The 21561-nt window shown below is 36.2% G+C and overlaps 1 protein-coding gene and 1 non-coding gene across 2 annotated transcripts; one reads left to right on the forward strand and one right to left on the reverse strand.

Moving 5' to 3' along the window:
* The first annotated feature begins 3974 nt into the window (after positions 1–3974).
* On the forward strand, positions 3975–6022 carry LOC116199086 (GATA transcription factor 19). Its single transcript, XM_031529383.1, has 2 exons — positions 3975–4616; positions 5393–6022. Exons 1-2 carry the CDS (start codon positions 4161–4163, stop codon positions 5693–5695), a joined length of 759 nt encoding a protein of 252 aa, XP_031385243.1. The 5' UTR covers positions 3975–4160; the 3' UTR covers positions 5696–6022.
* A 12321-nt stretch (positions 6023–18343) lies between these two features.
* On the reverse strand, positions 18344–18415 carry TRNAQ-CUG. The gene has a single exon. It is a non-coding gene; the product is annotated as a tRNA-Gln (tRNA).
* Positions 18416–21561: the final 3146 nt, after the last annotated feature.

Genomic DNA, 21561 nt, shown 5'->3' on the forward strand with positions numbered 1-21561 from the left:
CAATGCAATACATGTAGTCGCAACTCATATACACGGAAAGTATGTCACTTACGATTTCGTACAATGCCATCCGAGTATATGCACGTTGAGATCCATTTATTGCATATTAATATTAGTTTTCCGGAGTAGCTATATGTGAGTGTCACAAATATTTCATTGTGAATTTCTTTTCGGTTACAATAATAATATAGAAATCATAAATATATAATAAAGTGACATGAGTAGTTTTATATGAGTATCGAATTTGAAATCTCTTAGTTACTAGAAGAGAGTGTATGTCACTACGCTACACTCTCTTTTGATATAGTTGAATTAGGACTAATAATTAAGCTAGGGTCTTATGTTTGTCCAATTTTCCTATTGGTAACGGTTCATTTTTACTTGATCAAGGTAATCAAGCACACATTCAATCGCTAGCAAATAATTGGATATATAAAGTAAATTATACTTAAAACATAAAACAATGACATTCATTGTTTCAAATCTACCATAAGTTTCTTTTTACCGTCTTTTAGCTGACATGGCAATCGACTTTTTTTTGTGGGGCCGTGCCACATAACTTGAATATAAAAAAAAATTAAAGAAAATAAAATTTATTTAAAAAATTTTAAAAGAGAAAATTTAAAATAACACTTATTTTAAAAAAAATTAAAGAAAAAAGAAAAAAAAACCAATGTCGAGGGTGAGTGATTGCAAGGAGCACGCTGATGATCTCAACCAAGGGATGTTGGCCACCAATCCCAAGTCGATTTGGGATTTCTCAACCTTGGGGGTAGTGGCCTCACACCCCACGGGTTGCGGTCGTCGACGCAATTTGACATGGCCAACGACCTCAACAAAGAGCATGTTGATCGCTGACGAAGTCACCACCCTGAGATCCAGAGAACCCAAGGTCAATTTGAGATCTCTCAATCTTAGATTGATTGAGGTCATTGGTGTCGTCTAAGGTTGGTGGTGGCCACTACCCCCTTCAATTACCGATCCTCCATTGTTGAGTTTTCCCTGTCCTTCCTTTTTTAAATAAATATTATTTTCTTTCATTTTTCATTTTAAAAATATTTGTTAACTAAAAGATAGTAAAATAAAAGTCATAATAGATTTGAAACTAAAATAAAAATTTATGTTTTCAAAAAATAGCTCGTGATATATTTGATATGATAGTGAAAGTTTATTTTTATAGGTGCAATATACCCGATTACAAATAAACATGTTCAATGATCGCAACCAAATCAAAAGCACACATCAAGATGGAAGCATTACTAAAAGCGGGACCGATTTCTTTGTGTTAACTAGCTTAGTGCCAGTGAATTTTACTCGACACATATCTCGTTTAAAACCCTGAAGAGATACAAGTAGTTCTTGCTTTTATGAGTACGCAATCACGTCAAGATAGATGAGATATCGACGATTCAATTCATATTAAATCTACATATATATGATACGAGGAAACTTTAGTTCCATAACCTGACTGTTTCTTAACATTGCAAAACAATTAAATTAACATTTAAAAGTACATCCCATGATTTAATAGTTTAGAGGGGTTAAGAGACAATCCGATTTAAGGACCGTGAAGTTTTGCTATGATGCGATCGGAGGATCATGCCTGACTACATAATATGATGAGCGCCCCCAATAATTTCTACATGCTTTGCTTTACTTTGCTTTGTTTTTCTTTTTAAAAAATTATGATGAATACATAAGTTAATAGGGGGCGCGTGGAGGGGAAGGGAGGGGGAGGTGCGCGTGGGGATCTAGGGGGTGAGGAACAACTATTCCATTTTCCTTGGGAGGCTGGTAGTGAGTGGCAGCAGGCAGAGATACGGAAACGGACATAACACAAACCCAAGTAATGTCTTTCTCTTTTCTTTTTTTTTTTTTTTTTTTTTTTTTTTCTTTTTTTTTCTTTTTTTTCCTTTTTTTTCTCCAGTTCATTTTATTGAATTTTTGCACAGTAATAATAATATAATAATAATAATAATGATAATGATAATGATAATAATCATAATAATAATAATAATAATAATAATCATAATAATAATAATAATAATAATGATAATGGGATTGGGAGGTCTTTCTTTCTCTCGCTATCATCAGAGTCTCTGGCAGGTGCTGATAGATGAGATGAGAGAGAGGGAGAGGGGGCCGCCTCGTGATCGGAGAATTGCAGATCCATGGAAGACTGTTCCCCTCCCAAAGTCACGTGGGCTCCTTTTGACTGCTCCCCTCCCAGGACCCACATCCCAGCCCTCTCATATTCCTTGACATCTTATTAATTCCTCCAAATTCAATTATTGTTATTTTTGTTGATGAACAAATTCAATTATTGTACCAACAAAAGTGTTAGTTAAGTAGTAAGTAATTAATTCCCGTAAAGAAGAGAATATAAGTTCGAATCTCGGAAAGCGCACTTGTTGGAAAGGAGAATAATCTCTCCACTGAATTAGTTAAATCCCATTGGACTTCTAGATATCATGGTACACATCGAAAAAAAATTCAATTATTGTTGTTAACATATATAATTGATTCAAGCGATATGACACTTATTTTCTTAACTAAAATTTATGATTCGAATTTTGTAATTAAATAAAATCTTTTATCGAGCATTGTTAACTTATCGAAAAAAATTTATTGGGAATTTTTTTCTCCGCAGTAGACCAATTCAACTCAAATTGGAGTAATCAGAATTTATTGGGCTTTTAAATATCAAAGTACACATCGAAAAATACTAATTATTGTTATTTGCCCTTCTATATATTCCTCCCTAAATTTATTATAATAACCATAAAGAAAAAGGGAAAAACAACGTACATCGCTAATCCTAATAAACTGTGAGACATTGTAATCTAATTATATTTGTAAATCCGTATTTTGATCAAGTTTGATTGTATAAGATGTTATTTGGGAACACAATGATAGTTCATGCGTTAATTAGAAGTGACTTATTTTAAAGATATTCTAGAATTCTTACGATTTGCATCTTTCTTTGTCTCTTGGTATGTTGGCGAGATGAACCAGAGCGCCAGCCTTATACTTGACCCTTGCGTACGGCAACTTGACTAGGGCAATGATTCAGGTCTTATTGATGTCCATTGTTAAATTAATCGTGTCATTCTATTATTATATCTGCCTATTATTCGGTCCACATGAGTCATATTTTTCTCGTCACATCTTTATAATCAACTTAGTAGAGAGTCCTCCGCGATGCCGTCATTTGTTTTCACCGTAGATAGCAAAAATGCATAAACATAACTCTTCTCTCACTCGTGCAAATATCATAATACTTACACCTCTTAGGGCTACCTAGACATCTCTCGCAAGTAACCAAATATAGCTCATTGCCATTCAAAGTCCCTCTACCCACAAACATACAGTGCTCTCTCTAGTATATTAAATTTCTCCCACAACTATCAACTTGAATTAATTTAAGCAGTTCGATACTTATTCCGCTTAAGTAAAGTTTCGGATTCGAATTATTTTGAATACAGAAAATCAAAGATGAAAAAATTTTATCCCCTACAGTATCGATCCTGCTTGATTAAATTAATCGGGATCCAATTAGATTTTCAAAAGGAATTTTCACGCAAAAAATAAAATTTTCTCCCACATCTCTCTCTCTCACTCACACATCTCTCTCTCTCACTCACTCTCATCATCTGATCACTCGATCCCGGCCACCCTCATCTCTCTCTCTCTCTCTCTCTCACATCTCTCTCTAAAGAGAGAGAGAAAGAGAGAAGCAATCATGATAATAGTAGCTAAGCATGCAAGTGGGCCCCACCCTCTGCTCGTCGCCTTTACACTCCCATCTCATATCGCATTCCACGACAAAGTCGATTGTCCCTGCATGCTGACTGGTCTTCTCTCCCTCCCCCTCATCCCTTAAATATAAAACCCCACAAACACCCCTCTCTCCATCTCCGTGGCTCCATCGGTGAATCAAAGCCCACATTCAAACTCCCCATTATTGCTCTATCACCCCCCCCCCCCCCCCCCCCCCCCCCCCCCCCTCCACATTCATCCTCTTTAAGCCCTAATCACCCACATTATTGCTCCATCCTCCCAACCACATTGCTATAGTATCAGCAGCTCATCAGTTCGATTCGACACCGATATCGATAGGAGGGTAGGGGGTTGATTCGTACATCCATATCTGAGACGCGATGCATCGCTGCGAGAGCTCGAATAACATGGTTGGGCCGGGGTCGTGCTCGTGCGGGGGGTACCACCACGCCCAGTCGAGCCCGCTCTCCGTGCTCTACCCGGACCCGTATTCGTACCCGAACCCTTACCCTTACTCGTACTCCTTGGCCTCGGGCTCAGCCTCCGTCGACTGCACTCTCTCGCTGGGGACGCCTTCGACCCGGCTCAGCGAGGACGTCGATGACAGCAGCAGGAGGAGTCGTGGCAGCGGCCAAGAGCGGCGGTCGTCGATTTCTAACTTCTGCTGGGACATTCTCCAGACCACCAAGCACGGGGCGCCTTCTTCCGGGTCCCAGAGTAACAAGTCCGCTGGCCGAGGAAACAGTAGCGGCGGGGATCCACTCCTCGCCCGCCGATGCGCCAACTGCGACACCACCTCTACTCCGCTATGGAGGAATGGTCCTCGTGGCCCCAAGGTATACAAAACATCAACGCTAACTAGCCGTGTATGAATGTGTGTACATATGCATGTTTCCGTGTATGCAAATATAAACATTAATTTGGTTCTCATGCAAATATCAACCGATTCATCCAGCGGTAAGCTCTATTAGAAAGGGGATTTGATGAAAGTAAAAGGAAATAAAATTCACGGCTAAAATCTTAGGTAAAAAAAAAAAAAAGGAAAAAGAAATCCAAGCCAAAATGGTTTTATCCACAGTAAAATACATACATTTATACGAGTGTATTTGTCGATTTCATTTTGGGATGTTTTCAAATTTCTACGTAAACATAACCCAAGAGTCTAAATTTACTGGTGAAGACTCAAGATTCTTTTCAAATTACTTTTGTTTGGTTAAATAGTGTCTCCCAAATTTCAACTTGGCCTCTCAAGCATTTGGATTAATTCATTTTGCAAAACATGAAATCAATGAAACAATACAGGATCGATCCTTCCTTTGATGCGTGTGAGAAATTTTCTTTTTTCTTTTAATGAAACTACTGAAATGCTCGGCCTATGTGCTGGGCGTCATTCCACTTAAACGTCTTATACCTGGAAAAAATTCCACTCTAACGTCCGCTTGACCTCGGCCATTTTTATTTTCCCCCCTGTTGATATGTGTTGGTCCCAACAAAATATTAGATATGCTAGTGAAAAGTACATGAATTGAAGTATTGATCTTCCAACATTTGTGTCGGTTTTATTGCTTAGTATTTATTTGGCAATTATTGACCTTAACAAATTTTATTGCAGTCTCTTTGCAATGCGTGCGGAATCCGATTCAAGAAAGAGGAGCGGAGGGCCACAGCAGCCGCTGCCTCAGCCAGCAGCATGGATGCGCAGTCCGCAATGTTTAGCCACGGCCAGTACGGTTCGTGGGCAGCAGCTGCAGCCGCGCAGCCCCACCACCAGAAGCTCCCTTCGTGCCTTGGCACAGAGTTTAGGTTCATGGAGGACGAAGCTCAAAACCACTCTGATAACGGGATCTCTTTCCTCTCATGGCGCCTCAACGTGACGGACCGACCTAGCGGCCTCATCCATGACTTCACGAGATGAGCAAGACAAAAGAAGACAAAAAACCGAAACCGAATTCATCAAAATGTTACAAAAGATATATAATGTGTCGATCACCAAAATTATCGTATTAAGTTCAAAATGTGATGAAGAGGGGAAGTGACTGAGATGTTTGTCTTTGTGGTGGTGATGATGATGGTGATAGTTAAGGTGGTCGTAGTCAAATTCTTTTGTTTCTTTTTTTTTTCTTTTTTGTTTTTCCACTTTTTGTTTTTTTTTGTTTTTGCTTTTTTTGTTTGTCTCCTTCAGCAAATCTGAATCACAAGATGAAGTGAAAACGGGATAATTCTATGATCTTTTATTAGTCGACTTTAGCTTTTCTTCCCTTTCAGTTATGTAAGCCCCACCCTTTTCCGTTAGATCGCTTTCCCTCCTGTCCTGATGAGTAGTCAAAGTTACAAATATATATTTTATATATACACACTTGCTTAAATATACATAAATATATATATTTCATTGCACAAACATAATACATTCAGACATATTGAGAGAGGTGTATCAGGTGGAACACTTGACTCATGAATGACTTATTTAAACATAATTAGAGACGACACATATATAATATTTGGCCAATACAGGACAGGGAAAAATTTTAAATTGACCTAATATAAACATTATAGGTTAATTTACATTTTGCTTCCAATTATTAGACATAACGAGAAATTAGAAAGTTTAATTGAGTTCCACTTTCTAATAATAGCAGTCAAATAGATCACATGATACGTAGAGTTCTTGCAGTAGTCAAATCCATTATGCACAAACAAATTAAGATTTTGGAATTATACTTATAATATATTTGATGCATGCGACGAGCTTCACCATTTATATGATATGATAACATAATACATATGTCGTTCCGTTCCTCGAATAAATTCTAACTCTTCGAATTAATCAAAAACACTTAATAAAAATATAAAAATGAAAAAAATGACAAAGATAATGAACATTGGACTAATAATAACATCCAATAATTTCATATAATGTAACGACAATCAACCAACTGAGGTTTTCATCAGATTTTCTTTTTTCCACTTTTATCATGTTAGAAACTAAAGTTTAGCCATACCTGGAACTGGAAGAGAGAGAGACATTAGGGTTACATGTTTTCCTTTTTTTGCTTTTTTTTTCCACCGAAACTTAAATATATATAATATTAAGGAGTGTATGTCTGTGTGTGTATGCACATATATAATAAATGTTGTTTGTATGAATTTTACTGAAACCCACAACTGAGATGATGTTGAAGGTTCAATGGCACTACATAGAGTTCTGATGCTGGCGCACATCGATCGTCCAATCGGAATTGCTAATCAAAATTGTTCCCAAGCTTTTTTTTTCCCCTTTTCCTGATCTGAATTCTGATGATGATGTCTGAGCAGTACAAAATTCACTGTAGATAGGGGGCAGAAGTACGTTGAAAATATTAATGAAGCCCTCCTCCCTTGTCCTTATTCGGTTCCAAATTGACCGAGTCAGAGAGAGAGAGAGACAGAGAGAGAGAGAGATAGCAAGAGAAAAGACACCCTCGTTTGTCCCTCTGAGGTTTTTGATCATTAAATTAATCCAATTTTCTCAAACAGAATATCAGTGTCTAGTTTAATCATCTGACATCATGCATTGCATGCATGGATCAACGACATATGAATTTGTAAATTAATTAAATAATTTCATGGTCGTCCATCGTCTGGAATTTCTAAATGGATCCAGTACTATATTTATATATATTATGTTTGATATTGAACCCTATATATAGATAGATTGACATAAGGTCTTTTTTTTTTCCCTGATGGACCGACATAGAACTTGATGAGTTGTCTTAGAATATATAATCCAACTTACCTTTAATCTCTACGTTATGAATATCTTTAACATCCGTTTTACTGGCGAATTGGCTACGCTCTGACTGATCTGCCTAACATCGCATATATACAGAGAATTAAGACTGGTATTCATGATGCATGGTTATATTGACTCGTTAGAATTGGTTCCCCCTTACTCATTCCTGCCTATATGTTTCAGTATAATGTTGGCAGCTAGCCTATCCTTAGAAAGGGTTGTAATTAATTCAAGTTGCACCTTGCTGGGTGCATTGTCAAATTCCAGAGTAGTAGACACGAACGGGAAATATCTTATACGTCCATTGTATACTACATTTGCGGTATGACATGGATGGAACGAACAACGGAAAAGATTGAACGAGGACTTTCACTCCCAAAAAAAAAAAAAATTGAACCAGAATGGCTGTGTGAAAGGGCTGGGCTTTACTTGTGTGAAAGCCCATTTGGATCTTTGCCTGCAGAACATGGGCCTTTCATTGGAGGTTCCGAAACTTTTCATTCAGCTAGGACATGGGCCATGTGTCAAATATCAAAATTTTAGCTTTTTTATTTTTATTTTTTGACATTATTTTATAATATCATGTAAGACTTATTTATATATATATATATAATTTATTTAACTAAATATAAAAGTTTTATTTCCAATCGGTACTGCAACTCAAGTAGTTTTTATCGTAATGTTGGAAATATTCTAATTCTTTTTTTTTTGTTAAATGCAAGGTTGCTCCAGCTTATTAACAATCCCTGCTTGGGTTGGTTATGGTCGCGATATGCTTTGAATGTTTTTTGAATACCATCTACAATTGAACGGGTTCTCAATGATGATGTATAAACGTGACATTGGAAATATCGTAATTCTTTTTTTGGTTAAATGCATAGTTACTCCAGCATATTAACAATCCTCGCTTGGATTGGTCGTGGTTATGAAATGCTTTAAATGAATTTTGAATACCACTTACTATTAATGGGTTCTCAATGCTGATTTTTAAACTGATTCAAATAAGGATTTTTTGTCCAACTAAACTTTTGTTTATTTATGCATTTGTGCCTTTTTATATTCATTCCATACACTATTAAGATGGATTTTGATCTTTTCTCGCATTCACATATGCTTTTCGAGATAAGATTAATATTGGAATTTTCAATTAAATTTGTACTTAGTAAAAATTACTATAATTATAATATTTTATATTTACAGATATGTTGTATTATTATAATATGGTGCATCTATTCAACACTGTAATGCACCCCATATATTTTTTTACTTTTTATACTAAATAAAAGGATTCTCATAATATTTGAGTACATCCTAATCTGATATTATGTGCCAAAAAGGTATTGGGATCAAATGAAATATATTGCATCTACCAAAAAATATATTGCAGTAAGGATAAGCTATAGTGGTGACACATAAAAAAAGGAGATAATTAATGTATAGAAATTAGCTTGAATTATATGCTAATACATATTACAAATAGATATGAATTAATATTTTAATTTTTATAAAATTAATTATATCTCTAACATATATATAATTCTCTCCTAATTTTTATGTAGATATTATTTAATGACCATCTTTAATATTTTACTAAACTTTTACCTTTTATATTTTTCTTATCATATTATCTAACTAAATTTGTCATTTTTTTCGCCATGTCTATGTGTTCATTAAAAAATTAAGGCAATTTCAAATTGAGTGTTATATCAATTTTTAAATAAGTAACACGATATTAATTTGTTAATATTTTATACTTTTCGATATTACAAATATTATTTCTCGCACTCTATCGTATGAAAATATTGTTGATTGGAAACCTTTTTGAAGACCAGCTGCATCACGCGGCCCTATCCTAGTTTATATTAAAGCTGGTCCTGCCTGTATAAAATTGATAATTTGTCGAAGAAAATATTGTGTAAACTCTTTTGGTATTCGTGTTAAGGCGCTAGACATGTGCTCGTGGTCTTAAAAGACTTGGCTGATAGTGTAAGAATTTCATATACTAAAACCAACTAATTTAAAAGGTTAATTCGTTAGACACGCTGTGAAATATGTATTTATTATTTGATACCCCTCAGTCATGGTTTGAATTGATTTAGAAGGCTCATTTGCATGGAATTAATTAAATACAGGGCAAACGAGCGTGTGATATATCGAATATGCGTTGTCATACTGTTTACACTCATTTTTTGCATTTCACGATAAATGTGGAATTAAACGTGTAAAAGTCCACGAGGAGCGACCCACGATCGAAGCTCCGCCAAGCCCACATGACTTGGACCAAGAATCTGGGATCAAGAATGGAGGAGATAGCAGCCTACACCTAACGGCCAATGTTATGTCAAGCTAGAGGCCCGCGGCAATATTCTATTTGGCTTGCCGATGGCATGGATTTGGCGGCAAAGGTTGGAAATAAGTTGTCGCCTAATTAGCTAAGGAAATGCATGTGGAAGAGCTTGCGGGTAGATTCGTAAGAGGACGAACGATGAGATGGCTTTCCATATTGCTGGAGTTGGTATTCATGGTAAGGTTTCCCTCTCTTTGTGGAATAATTCATTCTTCATATGTAAGAGAAGGCTCCATGATGGGAAGCGACAATCAGCATATATGGACGTGAATAAGGAATATATTTTTTCCTTGCGTTTTCTTTGATAAAATAAGGAATAATTGGGGAATTTTATTCTCCAACAATATTAGGCTTATTTCTTTCTTTCGTTAGACTACGTTAGCTAGGCAATAAGATGTAAAGTATTTTTCTAGTTGTTGTAAAAAATAAAAACAGGTCCATATGAACAAGAGAGGGAGTATGGTGGATTTCCTTACTCTAACCCACATCCTTCCTTCCTTTCTTAAAACAATATTAATTTAAAATTTTTATTAATATAAATATAATAATTTTTTTTGTGCGTACCACTTGCCATTTAAAAACCGAACGGATTTGACTAATCTAAATTCGAGAGATATTGGTCTACAATTGTGGGTCATCTTCAATCACAAAACTCACACCTGAAATATTGTTTAAAGAGGTGGAAAATAGGGTGAAAGTTTGCACTCTCACCTATCCTTTTTTTAATTTATTAATTTAAAATTTTTAAATAACATCACTAAATAAAATTTAAAAATTTGTCAATTAACTTGAAGAATGACAACCATACAACAAAGTAGAATTGGCATGAATGGACTAATATCTTTAACTAGTTTTTTTACTCGCGCGCTGTGCGGGAGCCTTCTTTTACTTATTTTGGCTAATTTTTTGTAAAAAAAATTAGAAAATGTAATTAAATGACGACATAGATTTTAATTATTGATATTTTATAAATCATATTGACAATTTTATTACTTTCCAAAAATCTACAACCATGTTCTACCCCTATTGGGTCTCCTTTTAAATAGAGAATGTAAATTGACAATATATATTCTCTACATCATTTCATCATCCATGCTTCTTCTAGTCTGTATGGATGTTCAAGGAACAAAATAGGATTTGGAGAATAATTCTCCCATAATAATATCTCGGTGTACATGTACTATATTTAATAAGAAGAATGAGTGATTCCCCCTACGTTCTGTTCAAATGAAAACCTCTTGACAAAGAAATAAAAGCATTAAATGGAGAGGTTTTTGATAAAGAAATAAAAACAACCAATGAAGAGATTTGAGGTGGGAGAAGGAAATAATAAAATATTGAAAATTTTCATTCACTCATACATGCAACGTTTCTCCTTCGATTTTGACTTTCCTTTGAGGATTTTGATTGTTGACATTCCTTAATCAGAGAATTTGATTGCAACGGTGATTCTTCAATTAAGGCTTTCTTTGATTCGGTCTCGCAACGGACAGAAGGAATTACAGTCATAATTTCAATTAATATCTTAAATTAAGTTCATGAATATTAATAGAATAATCTTTAAATATTACATCATCATAGAGAATATCCAAGCTTCTAATAGGTAAAGAAGCTTACACGGTATCTGCTTCCTTTTGTCCAACATTATTATGTTCACGTCCCTAATTAACCATGGATCCACCCGCTGATTAAATCATTAAAGTCTGAGTATTAAAATTCATCTGAAACTCCAAAGGATATGCATATTTAGAAAACTACAAGCATACCTTCCTGCATACTCTTCTGTTGGAACAACATTTGCACAATAGTTACTGTGGCTTGGACCTTTGGTGTTATACTCACTGATTCATTACTGACATAAAATATAATTGGCTCCCAACGTGTATCCTGATGTATAAGAGTTTTCCATGAACAATTGCCATTCGGGATGTTTTAATGCCTAATCAAGTATTTTAGAAAGAAAAAAGTAATTAACATGTCAACTGAAAAAAGGAAGGTCACAACAACATTCCTCAACCGCCGAACATTCTATCCCATATTAAGCTCGATAGAGCTTCATCATATAAATCAAACACCCAAGAACAACCATCAGATGACTTGACAGTGCACGGACGTCGTGCTCGCTCACAGATCGACACATTCAAGCATATCAATTTGTGTGAAAGACTCCATCAGGTCCCTCAGCCAACCAATTTCGAAGCAGAGATCCAACGAACACTGAAACTAAAACAACCCCACAATCTCTGTTTCAAAATAAATCAATCTATGTAGAGAATGATATGATGGCCATATCAGTCAGTGGCGGTTGTGGTCGGCTTGGATGGGAGGGTAAAGCAGAACATGGTGGCGATCACAATGCCGACCACGAAGCAAAGCAAACACAACTTGGAGCATATAATGGAACGGGCGGGTAATGGCTTGTCAGGCTCCGCCAATTAAAAGTCTAGCACGTAATGCATGTCACAGCCCTGGCTATTCTGATCCCCTATAATTCTGATCCTTCTCTCGTTCTTTGAGATCAAATGGAAATGTAATGTCACAAATAAGAGAGGAATAATGAATATTAATTTATTTCCATATGAAAATGGGGAGAATAAATTGCTCTAATATTGAAGACTAATTTATTTCCTTATGAAAAACCAGCGAAATAAAATTCCTTTTATTGCAATAGATATTTCCATATAAATGCATTCGAACTGACTTTCAATGAGGAGCCAAGAAATGAGTGAAAAAGTTGATGTGACAAGTTATTATCGAACAAATATAGGTTTCTTGTTATTCGAGCCTTCAGGAGCCATAATTAATATAATATAAATAGATGAGAGTGAAGCATACTGGATATCCTTATAATTAATTGTACATTTATGTAGTCATTATACTTATAAAAGTTAATTGGATGACGAAAATATAAATATATATAAGATCAAAATTAAGATATTAGTTGAAAAAGATATTGTTACATATATAGTACTTAAAAATCAAATATGTGCACTACACGGACCATTAACTAGTTGTCTTTGTACTCAAAAGCTAAACTTCAAATTACACTAAGCTAATTGTCATCTCATTTAATTCATTATTATTTGAGTTATTTCCTTTTGGGAGCCAGCTCGTGCCAATTGATTCTATTGGCCTTTATTTTTCTTTTTTCTGGTCAAGGGAACAAGTTCTATCTCGAGTTTGTAAACTAAGCACTCATAAACTGATGGAAAAAGGCAAAATATATAAATATAATAAATTGATAACGAAATAATAAATGACATGTGCTTGAGAACATGAAGCACGAGCATATTGGAAATTGTAAAGTAGAAATATATATATATATATATATATATATAATCATCTATATTTGTAGCTATAATTAAAGAGGAGTAAACTAACATTTTAGTCCCTAACGTTTGGACCGGCCATCAATTCCGTCCTCAACGTTTCATGGCCATCAAATACACCCTGAACGTTAGCCTTATGTCCGCCAATTTGGCCCTTGCCGTCAACTCACCGTTAATTAAATACTAAAAATAAAAGAAAATACAATTTTTTTTTGGAAAAATTCAAACCAGATGGGGGCCAATCTAAATCAGATAATAGATGTTTAGGAGCTGCACATCGGAGATATACAATATTCGAGGAAGTGAGCTCGAGTTTCACGCCATAGCAGAATTTGTACCAAGCTTGGCCTTGCCGTTGGAATGCATCTGTTTTGGAACCCAACTTCACACGCGCCATTGTCAATTCTTGGAAACGAGCCAGCAGACAAAACAACAGCATGAGCTCACACAAGTCGAGAAAGAAGACTTTGGAGATCAACCCCGACAATGGCACGTAAGGATGAACATCGATGAGGATGCAGGGGAGGCTAATGTGGACATGCCACATCAGGGTTTCGAGCATGGGGAGGAAGTCGGGTGAAGACGGAGACATCCAGATCCGAACCCGATCATTCAAATCGGCTCGTGAAACCCGAAAGATCCCACCCCAAATCGGTTCGATTCGGTTCGGGTCCGGATGCATCCTCCTTCACCCGACTCCCTCCTCATGCCCGAAACCCTAGCGTTGCTCCTCTCCTTCACGCAACTCAGCGCCACCCCTGCTTGTATACCCATTGAGAAACGGCCGAGACATATCAGATCTATACCTTAGCGGCGCCCCACCAACAAACGGCCCGGGGGAATCCGGAATCAATCTTGCTAAATTCCTCCACCCAAAATCAATTGGTTTGTTCGATTTTGGGGAATTTGGGAAATTAGGGTTCATCGTCTGAATTGGGGAAGGAAGGGAATCTGGAATCCAATTTTGTTCGTGTAATGTCAGGAGCTTGGAGGTTTCAGTAGAGGAAGTTGAAGTGAAGATGCTCGACAGAGGTTCCCAGTGGAGCTGTGCTCAAAGGGCTAGAGGAGAGACAGTGCCGCATCTCAAAATGGAGGAAGTCGTCGGAGCGGTAAGGAAGGAAGGCCGCATCGGGGTCTGAGCTCAGGGAGGCTTGCGAGTTCGTATCGTCCTTGCCACGAGCAACGGAGGGAGGAGGAGCTAAGCTGGGGTGGTCTCGGTGGCCCGCTGATCGGAAAATGCTTTTGAGGGTAGCGACAACTTGAGGAAGGGAAGGAGGAGGAGATGGAGGGGTCTGTCTGTTTGGCTCCTTGCACCGAAGACGATGAATTTGGTCCTCCTCTTGAGGTAGCGGCCAAGCCTCCTCCCTCCTTGGCGTTTTTTTCAGATTTACAAAAGAGAGTTGTACCTCTAATTTTTTATTAAAAAATATAATTTTTTATTAGCATTTAATTAGCACAGTTAACGGTAAGTTGATGGAAGGGCCAAATTGATGGAGAGAAGGCCAACGTTCCGGGTGTATTTGATGGCCATAAAACGCTGAGGACGAAATTGATGGCCGAACCAAACGTTAGGGACTAAAATGTTAGTTTACTCATTAAAGAGGGGAATGCCCCCTTTGAATGTAATTACTTTATCGCAGTTTGTAATAGATGCTTCCATCTTTTTCTGGAGAGCTCTTCTCTCTCTCTCTCTCTCTCTCCTTCTTCTTCTTCTTTTCTTGTTTTTTTGGGTAAGTGTTCTTCTTATTGATTCTAGTAATTAAATGAAACGAACAACCGATTTGTTTATAAATAAAATTTATATATCTGAATTGATCAAATCCATAAGTTGTAATATTGGACATATTAATTAAACAGTAATTGCATTTCCTCTGAAAAGTCTCGGAGGAAAAACCACTGAACATCCCTGCCTCTATAACTGCCCCGGTTTGTCTGCATATTACAAACTTGCCCTCTGTGAGTGATTCGGCTGAGCCGAATCGGAGGAAATAGCATTTGTCTTAATTATATGATCTAATTTCAAAGGTACAGAAGCCACATATTATATAGTATACTCTGACAAATTAGCATATCTAATTGTAAAATATTGAGTGATTAGGTAACATATTCATTGATGATCTACACATTTCCCATAATTTGCGCTTTGATCGAGCAACCAGGACCTGTCATCATGCCGATAAGCTATAATGAATATTAATAATATCTTTATCCAATTAATATAGCTAGATTAAATTTAAAAACATTACTCAAAAGAAATTAGTTTGAAATTTCATATAGTATGAAAGCATTACAATCTCAAGCTAGCCAGCACACAAAGTTTGATCAATTATCATGTCTTGTGAAACCCTATAATTTTTTTCCCTAAATTAAAATACTATCCGTGAACATAGAAAACCAACCTAATCATTTCCAGATATGCTCCCAACTTTTCAAAAAAAAAAAACTCCCACAAACTAGCTAGTTTTTTTTTTTAAGGGAGGCTCATTGGTATCTTAAAATAAAAAAATAATCCTAATAACTAGCTAATGAAGGAGCACAAATAGTCTCATTGAATATCGAATCCAGAGCATATTGATTATCAAGGTAGAGTGTGTGTCACTGCGTTACACCTTTTTTTGATAGTTAGGTTTTTTTTTATTATTTAAGAATATAATGTGTATATATATACTAGTAGGGATGCACGTGCAATGCACAGAGAAATTAATAAATAAAATCATGCACATTATATATATGATGAAAAACATATATTACTTGCTTCATAGTTAAATTCTACTTCAATTAAATACAATCATTATAAAACATTTGAAAATTTTGACAATTCAATATCTTTATTAAAATGCATGATATATTATTCGATTGACCCTTATTATGCCATTATATTAATGCATCTTATCCATGATATTATTGGCTTATTCAAGTTCCATAAGTAATAATTTCTATTTAAATACTTTATAAATCGACCTATAAGATTGAATTAAGAACAATTATATTATATTATATTATTATCACTTACTTCACGGTTAAGTGATGTCTATATTAATTTATTCACATTTTATTAAAAAATAAAAGAAAACCTCGAGAGTATTAAAAAGAATATACTCTCTACGAGAACTTCCGAAATATTTTCGGTTTATATATAATATAATATTACACTTTATTATTATTTTATGATATTATTATTATTATTATTATTATTATTATTATTTCATGGTTAAGTAATGTCTATATTTACATTAATTTATTTGTATTTTAAAAAAATAAAAGAGAAACTCAAGAATATGAAAAACGAACATATTCTTCGAGAGAACTTCCGAATCCAATTTAGATATAGAAAATATAGAATATAAATATAGATATAAATATAGATATATAAATATAGATATAGATATATAGATATGTAGGCCTAAATTGTGCTCCACTTGTGTGAATACATAATTATATTTTCAGATTTACTAGGGTTGTATTTCCTTCTGCAACATGCTCTTAAATAATTCAATACAGCCTCCGCATATAAAAAAAAACCCACATGCATGTTAATAAATTAACGTCATACCTAGCAAAACATCGTACTTCTTCCACTTTTAACGTTTTTCTTTTTTCTATTTCCTTATTTTCCCTGGATGACATCATTAAAAAAATCAACCGACTGTTTCATCGCTGATCCGACATGTTCATGTTTCTAATGCTTAATGGACCGCAAATAACTTTATTAGTAATTAATATAACAACTAGCAGGTCTTTTTTCTTTTTGTTTTTTTCTTCTTACTGTCAACTTGCCACAAGGCCCCCAACCCCCGAATCACCTCCAATTATAAAACACAGAATGCGATTGTCTCTACCCTTCCTTCTCCCCTCTCAGTCTATTTGCTTGTATCCATCTTCATTACAAGCTAATAGTTCATTAGGAATGGTCACTACCATGGAATCGGAGCTGGTTTCCTCATCGGATTCGAGGACATGGACCACAGAGCAGAACAAACTGTTTGAGAACGCCCTAGCGGTTCACGATCGGGAGACTCCCAATAGATGGCAGGACATCGCAAAGGCAGTTGGCGGTACATCGGTCAATGAAGTAAAGAGGTGGTATGAGATTCTCCAACGGGATATCGAGCTCATCGAGTCGGACAAGATTCCCATTCCGAAGTACAGGACCAGTAGTGAAAGCAAACTTTGATATAAAGAAGAGTAAGCAAACTTTGATATGTGATCTCGATGCACAAATTGTATCTGGAATTTCTATTTATGATGGATCTGGTTTCTTTATGTAGCAATTATATACTCATCTAGCTCAGAAGTAGGGATATAATAACTAGCAGCTTTTACATTGCAAACATCGGGATCCAGTAGAAATGAATCGTGAATTGATTCACAATCTGAGCAAATGGCTGATTTGCACACTAATATTCAGTCTTTGTTTTGCAAAATAATCAGGTTGATAGCTAAATTAATTTGTCACTCAATCCGTTAAGGTTATTTATTGATAATTGTCACCTATATTAATTCACATTCATAATATTTGTTTTTGATGATTTCCTTAGTCTGATTTTGTTAGTTTTCTCATCATGAAGATTTGAGCATTCATGTCCGATGTCAAAGTAGAAGAAAGCAAAATTAAAGCATACGCATGGAGAAATACGAGTATCTTTATTTTCCCGATCAAGGAAAGACAGAGGATCAGTAGGCTCAAGACCTTTCGGATAATTGAGCATTTTTAAGTCTCTTTATTCCTTTTCTTTTCGATCATAAGTGAGAGTCCGTATGTAATCCTAATGTTTCATGCTCTCTTTATTGCAATATGTTGTATCAGTTTTCTTTAGTTTTTAATTTGCTTTTGTTAATGAATTAGGCTAATTTTTACCACCATACAATAATATTATGTACCAAGTCTCAAAATACCACTCGGATATCATATTATCGCAGCCTCTCCAAATTTTTAGTCAATATTACTTTCTGATCTCAGCTGTATTGATCGATTAGATCTTGACCGGTCTCAATGAACTTTAGATGAGCCCGAATTGGTAAATTATTACAAAGATTTTCATTCAATGGGTCGATATGCGTTCATAACCAAAAGCATAAGAAATAAAAGTAAAAATTTAAGGGGTGGAAAAAAAAGAAAGGTCCCACCGAGATTTGAACTCGGGTTACTGGATTCAGAGTCCAATGTCCTAACCACTAGACCATGGGACCAATCGCTGAACGTGTTCTTGACTTTTAAATCATAGACTGAGGTTTTCCCTTATCAATATCGCCACTTCAATTTTTACTGTAGTTGGGCAACATGATTTCTCTGTTAGAAACTTATAGAATTCTGAATTTCTGTGCGAGGTTGAGACATGAGAATTAAGGAATAACTTTGCTTACATCCATTTTCCGTAATTAGTAGAGATTGCCGAGTTTGTAATGTATGTTCGGTGATTACGATAATTTTTTTCAGCTTTTGGGATGTGTTGATTCGGATTTGAAGAGACAGACCGCAAACGTCATTATGCGGGCTTAATCGGATTGGGGCCAAGTAATAGAAGAAGGTCCAAGACTTTCACGGAATTAGGTCCAATTGAAGAGAGCTCAAGAATGAGGAGCTTAATTAGGAGCAATATATACATACATATGTGCTTGGACGTGCACATTCAACAGAGGCGGTGGAGGATTTATTTTCTATGGCAGCCGGTATTCTTGTGGCGCAAGCACTCAATATTCTCGTGTTATCTCGTGTTATGTTTGATTTTAGAAAGTCGAATGAGTCGGATAGTCCTCCGATTTTATTAGATATATTATATTTTAATAATTTAGGTAGACTATATAGTCTATTTCCTATTCGAAAATTATTCTGAAATGGTATATTATAGGCGTATCTTATTTAGATAGATTTTCTAGTATAAATGTCTATAAATACGTCATTCGGAGTTTATTATGCTTTCTCTATCTTTTTTTTTCTAGCACTTTATTTTCATCGCACTTACATTATCGCACCTTCAATACCTTCAATATCTATCTTTCTAGCACTTTAATACCATGTAGTTTTAATCCCTTGCAACCGCTGATCACTCGGCACCTATCCTTCTACACCTTTTCGAGCTTCCGAGCAAGGAACAGGCTTCTACCCGAGCTTAGGTTTCCGCACCTAGGTGCGGCTTCTCTTGGCTTTACGAGACTGAGATCCACGCGCTACGAGTCTTCCCGAGTTCGTGTTGCATCATTCTTAGTACCGGCTTTCGGGTTGTCTATTCCATCGAGTTCAGGGTTCCGGCCTAAGACTCATATCTTTCGGCTTGCTAAATAGCCGAGACCCACTCTCAACACGGCCTTATTAGCCGTGTCTTGTTTCTCTTGATGGATAGTAGCACGAAGAAACAGTGGAGAATCCATAGTAGCTAAATCCCCATGTCGCGAGCTCGTCTGAGGCGCATTCAACCGTCTACTTATTCTAATCGAAATCCAGCTGCCGTTAAGTCCCACGAACTCTAGAGACCATGGTACAACGCTCTGTATCGATGGGGCCAAGGTGTTGCGTCGGTAATTTTCTTGGGACAGCGCTTTGACATGCCTGGTTTTCTTATTATCTACCCATCGGCGATTTTCGACATGATAAACAAACTTCAATGCCAAAAATGATCGGATATGCAATAGAAAAGGGAATGCGCACGTAATTTATCGTTCTAATCAAGCTTGTATTAGTGTATGCAAAGACCTTCCTGATCTTTTTTTCACCTTAATCTTTTGATGTCCGGATCCGCACAATGCATGAGTGTTAATTGTTAACTGGCAAGGTACTTATTTGTTGGATGATAAGCTAAAAAGAAATATCAGTGGAAACTATCTATCTCTTCATAAGGCTGACAATATTGCGTTGGTTAACAGGATTAACAGGCGAAGAGCGTATTATTATCTATCGTTCTAACCATGTCTTGATTTGACATCTGCCATATAGAGAGGAAGAACCAATTGCATTGCTACAAACTAGTAATAATTATGGCAACTATTTAAGTCATTAACACCCACTACTCATTTGATGAAATGTGGTGGTTGTTTTTTTTTAATACTCCGTGACGAGTTAGGATGGCTGATATTTGTTTAATTACCTATATTTACTAATTCAACAATTTCCATATTAGTCATTCACAATCGATAATATTCCAGTGTTATCGAATGCATTTATAGAAACATATATGATCGATAGATAATATTAATATCAAGATATGGATTGAGTAATTCAGTGCACATACAGGTATTGTACATTTTCTTTCTTCCCCTCAAAAGACAGACAAACTAAAGAGGTAAACTGGCTGGTAAGGAATTTATCTCTTTCAAACCCAGGGGCAGATGGTCTCTCATGGGCTCTTATCTTCGGTGTTAGCTGTTGAATGTTTTGGAAATGGCGTAATCAGTCGTTATTCGACTCTCAATTCTTGCGCCGGTCTGATTTTTAAAACAGCCAGCAGCTTTGCCTCGGCGTTCCAAACTGATGGCCATAGTTCCTCGGCTGTGCAGAGGACATGGAAGAAATGCGGGGTGGCAGAAACCTTATCATGGTTGGTATAAGTTAAATGCTGATGGTGCCGCGAAGGGAAACCCAGGGAAGGCAAGTGCTGGTGGACTTATTTGAGGTCAAGATGGGAGGTGGATCGGAGGTTTTGCCCAGAATGTTGGAGTTACTACGTCGACTGCAGCTGAGTTATGGGCAGTCAAAACGGGACTTGAGCTGGCTTGGGAATTGGGTTTGAGGTAGTTGATTCTTATGGTGGATTCGGAGGTCGTATGTCATTTATAACATTCTAATCGAGGCGAGGCCGGTGGTCATGCAGCTCTAGTCAGTGATATTCTGTCCTTATGCCAACGTAATTGGTTGATTGTGGCAGAGCATGTGTTTAGCGAAGGCAATATGTCCGCGGATTGGCTGACAAATTTTGCGCTAAAGTTTTCTCTAGAAGTTCATAGGCTGGCTAGTTGTCCTCGAGGGCTTGATCTTGTTCTGTTTGGGGACGTTATAGGGGTCACCACCATCCCCATCTTTGTATTGTTTGATTTATTTTAATGCAATTGGGATAAGGCCCCAAATTTACCAAAAAAAAAAAAAAACTGGGAAGGTGAAAAAAATCATGAATGATTCTCTACAAATATTATCTTGAAATGGAGAATCATAGATTAACATCTTTCAAGGATGGCTGATATATCGGTTTTAACTCTTTCTATTCCCATAATTACAGGATTGTTTGAGCTTCTCTGATGACAGTCGTCGTTACTTTTAACCCGGGTTATCATGCAAGGCCTGTTTCTAATTGATTGATATGAATTTGTCTCAGCATCTTATGAAGAACGGTGCGCTAAATTGAACC

This window comes from Punica granatum, chromosome 3 (genome assembly GCF_007655135.1).
Source record: "Punica granatum isolate Tunisia-2019 chromosome 3, ASM765513v2, whole genome shotgun sequence".
NCBI classification, from domain to species: Eukaryota; Viridiplantae; Streptophyta; class Magnoliopsida; order Myrtales; family Lythraceae; genus Punica; species Punica granatum.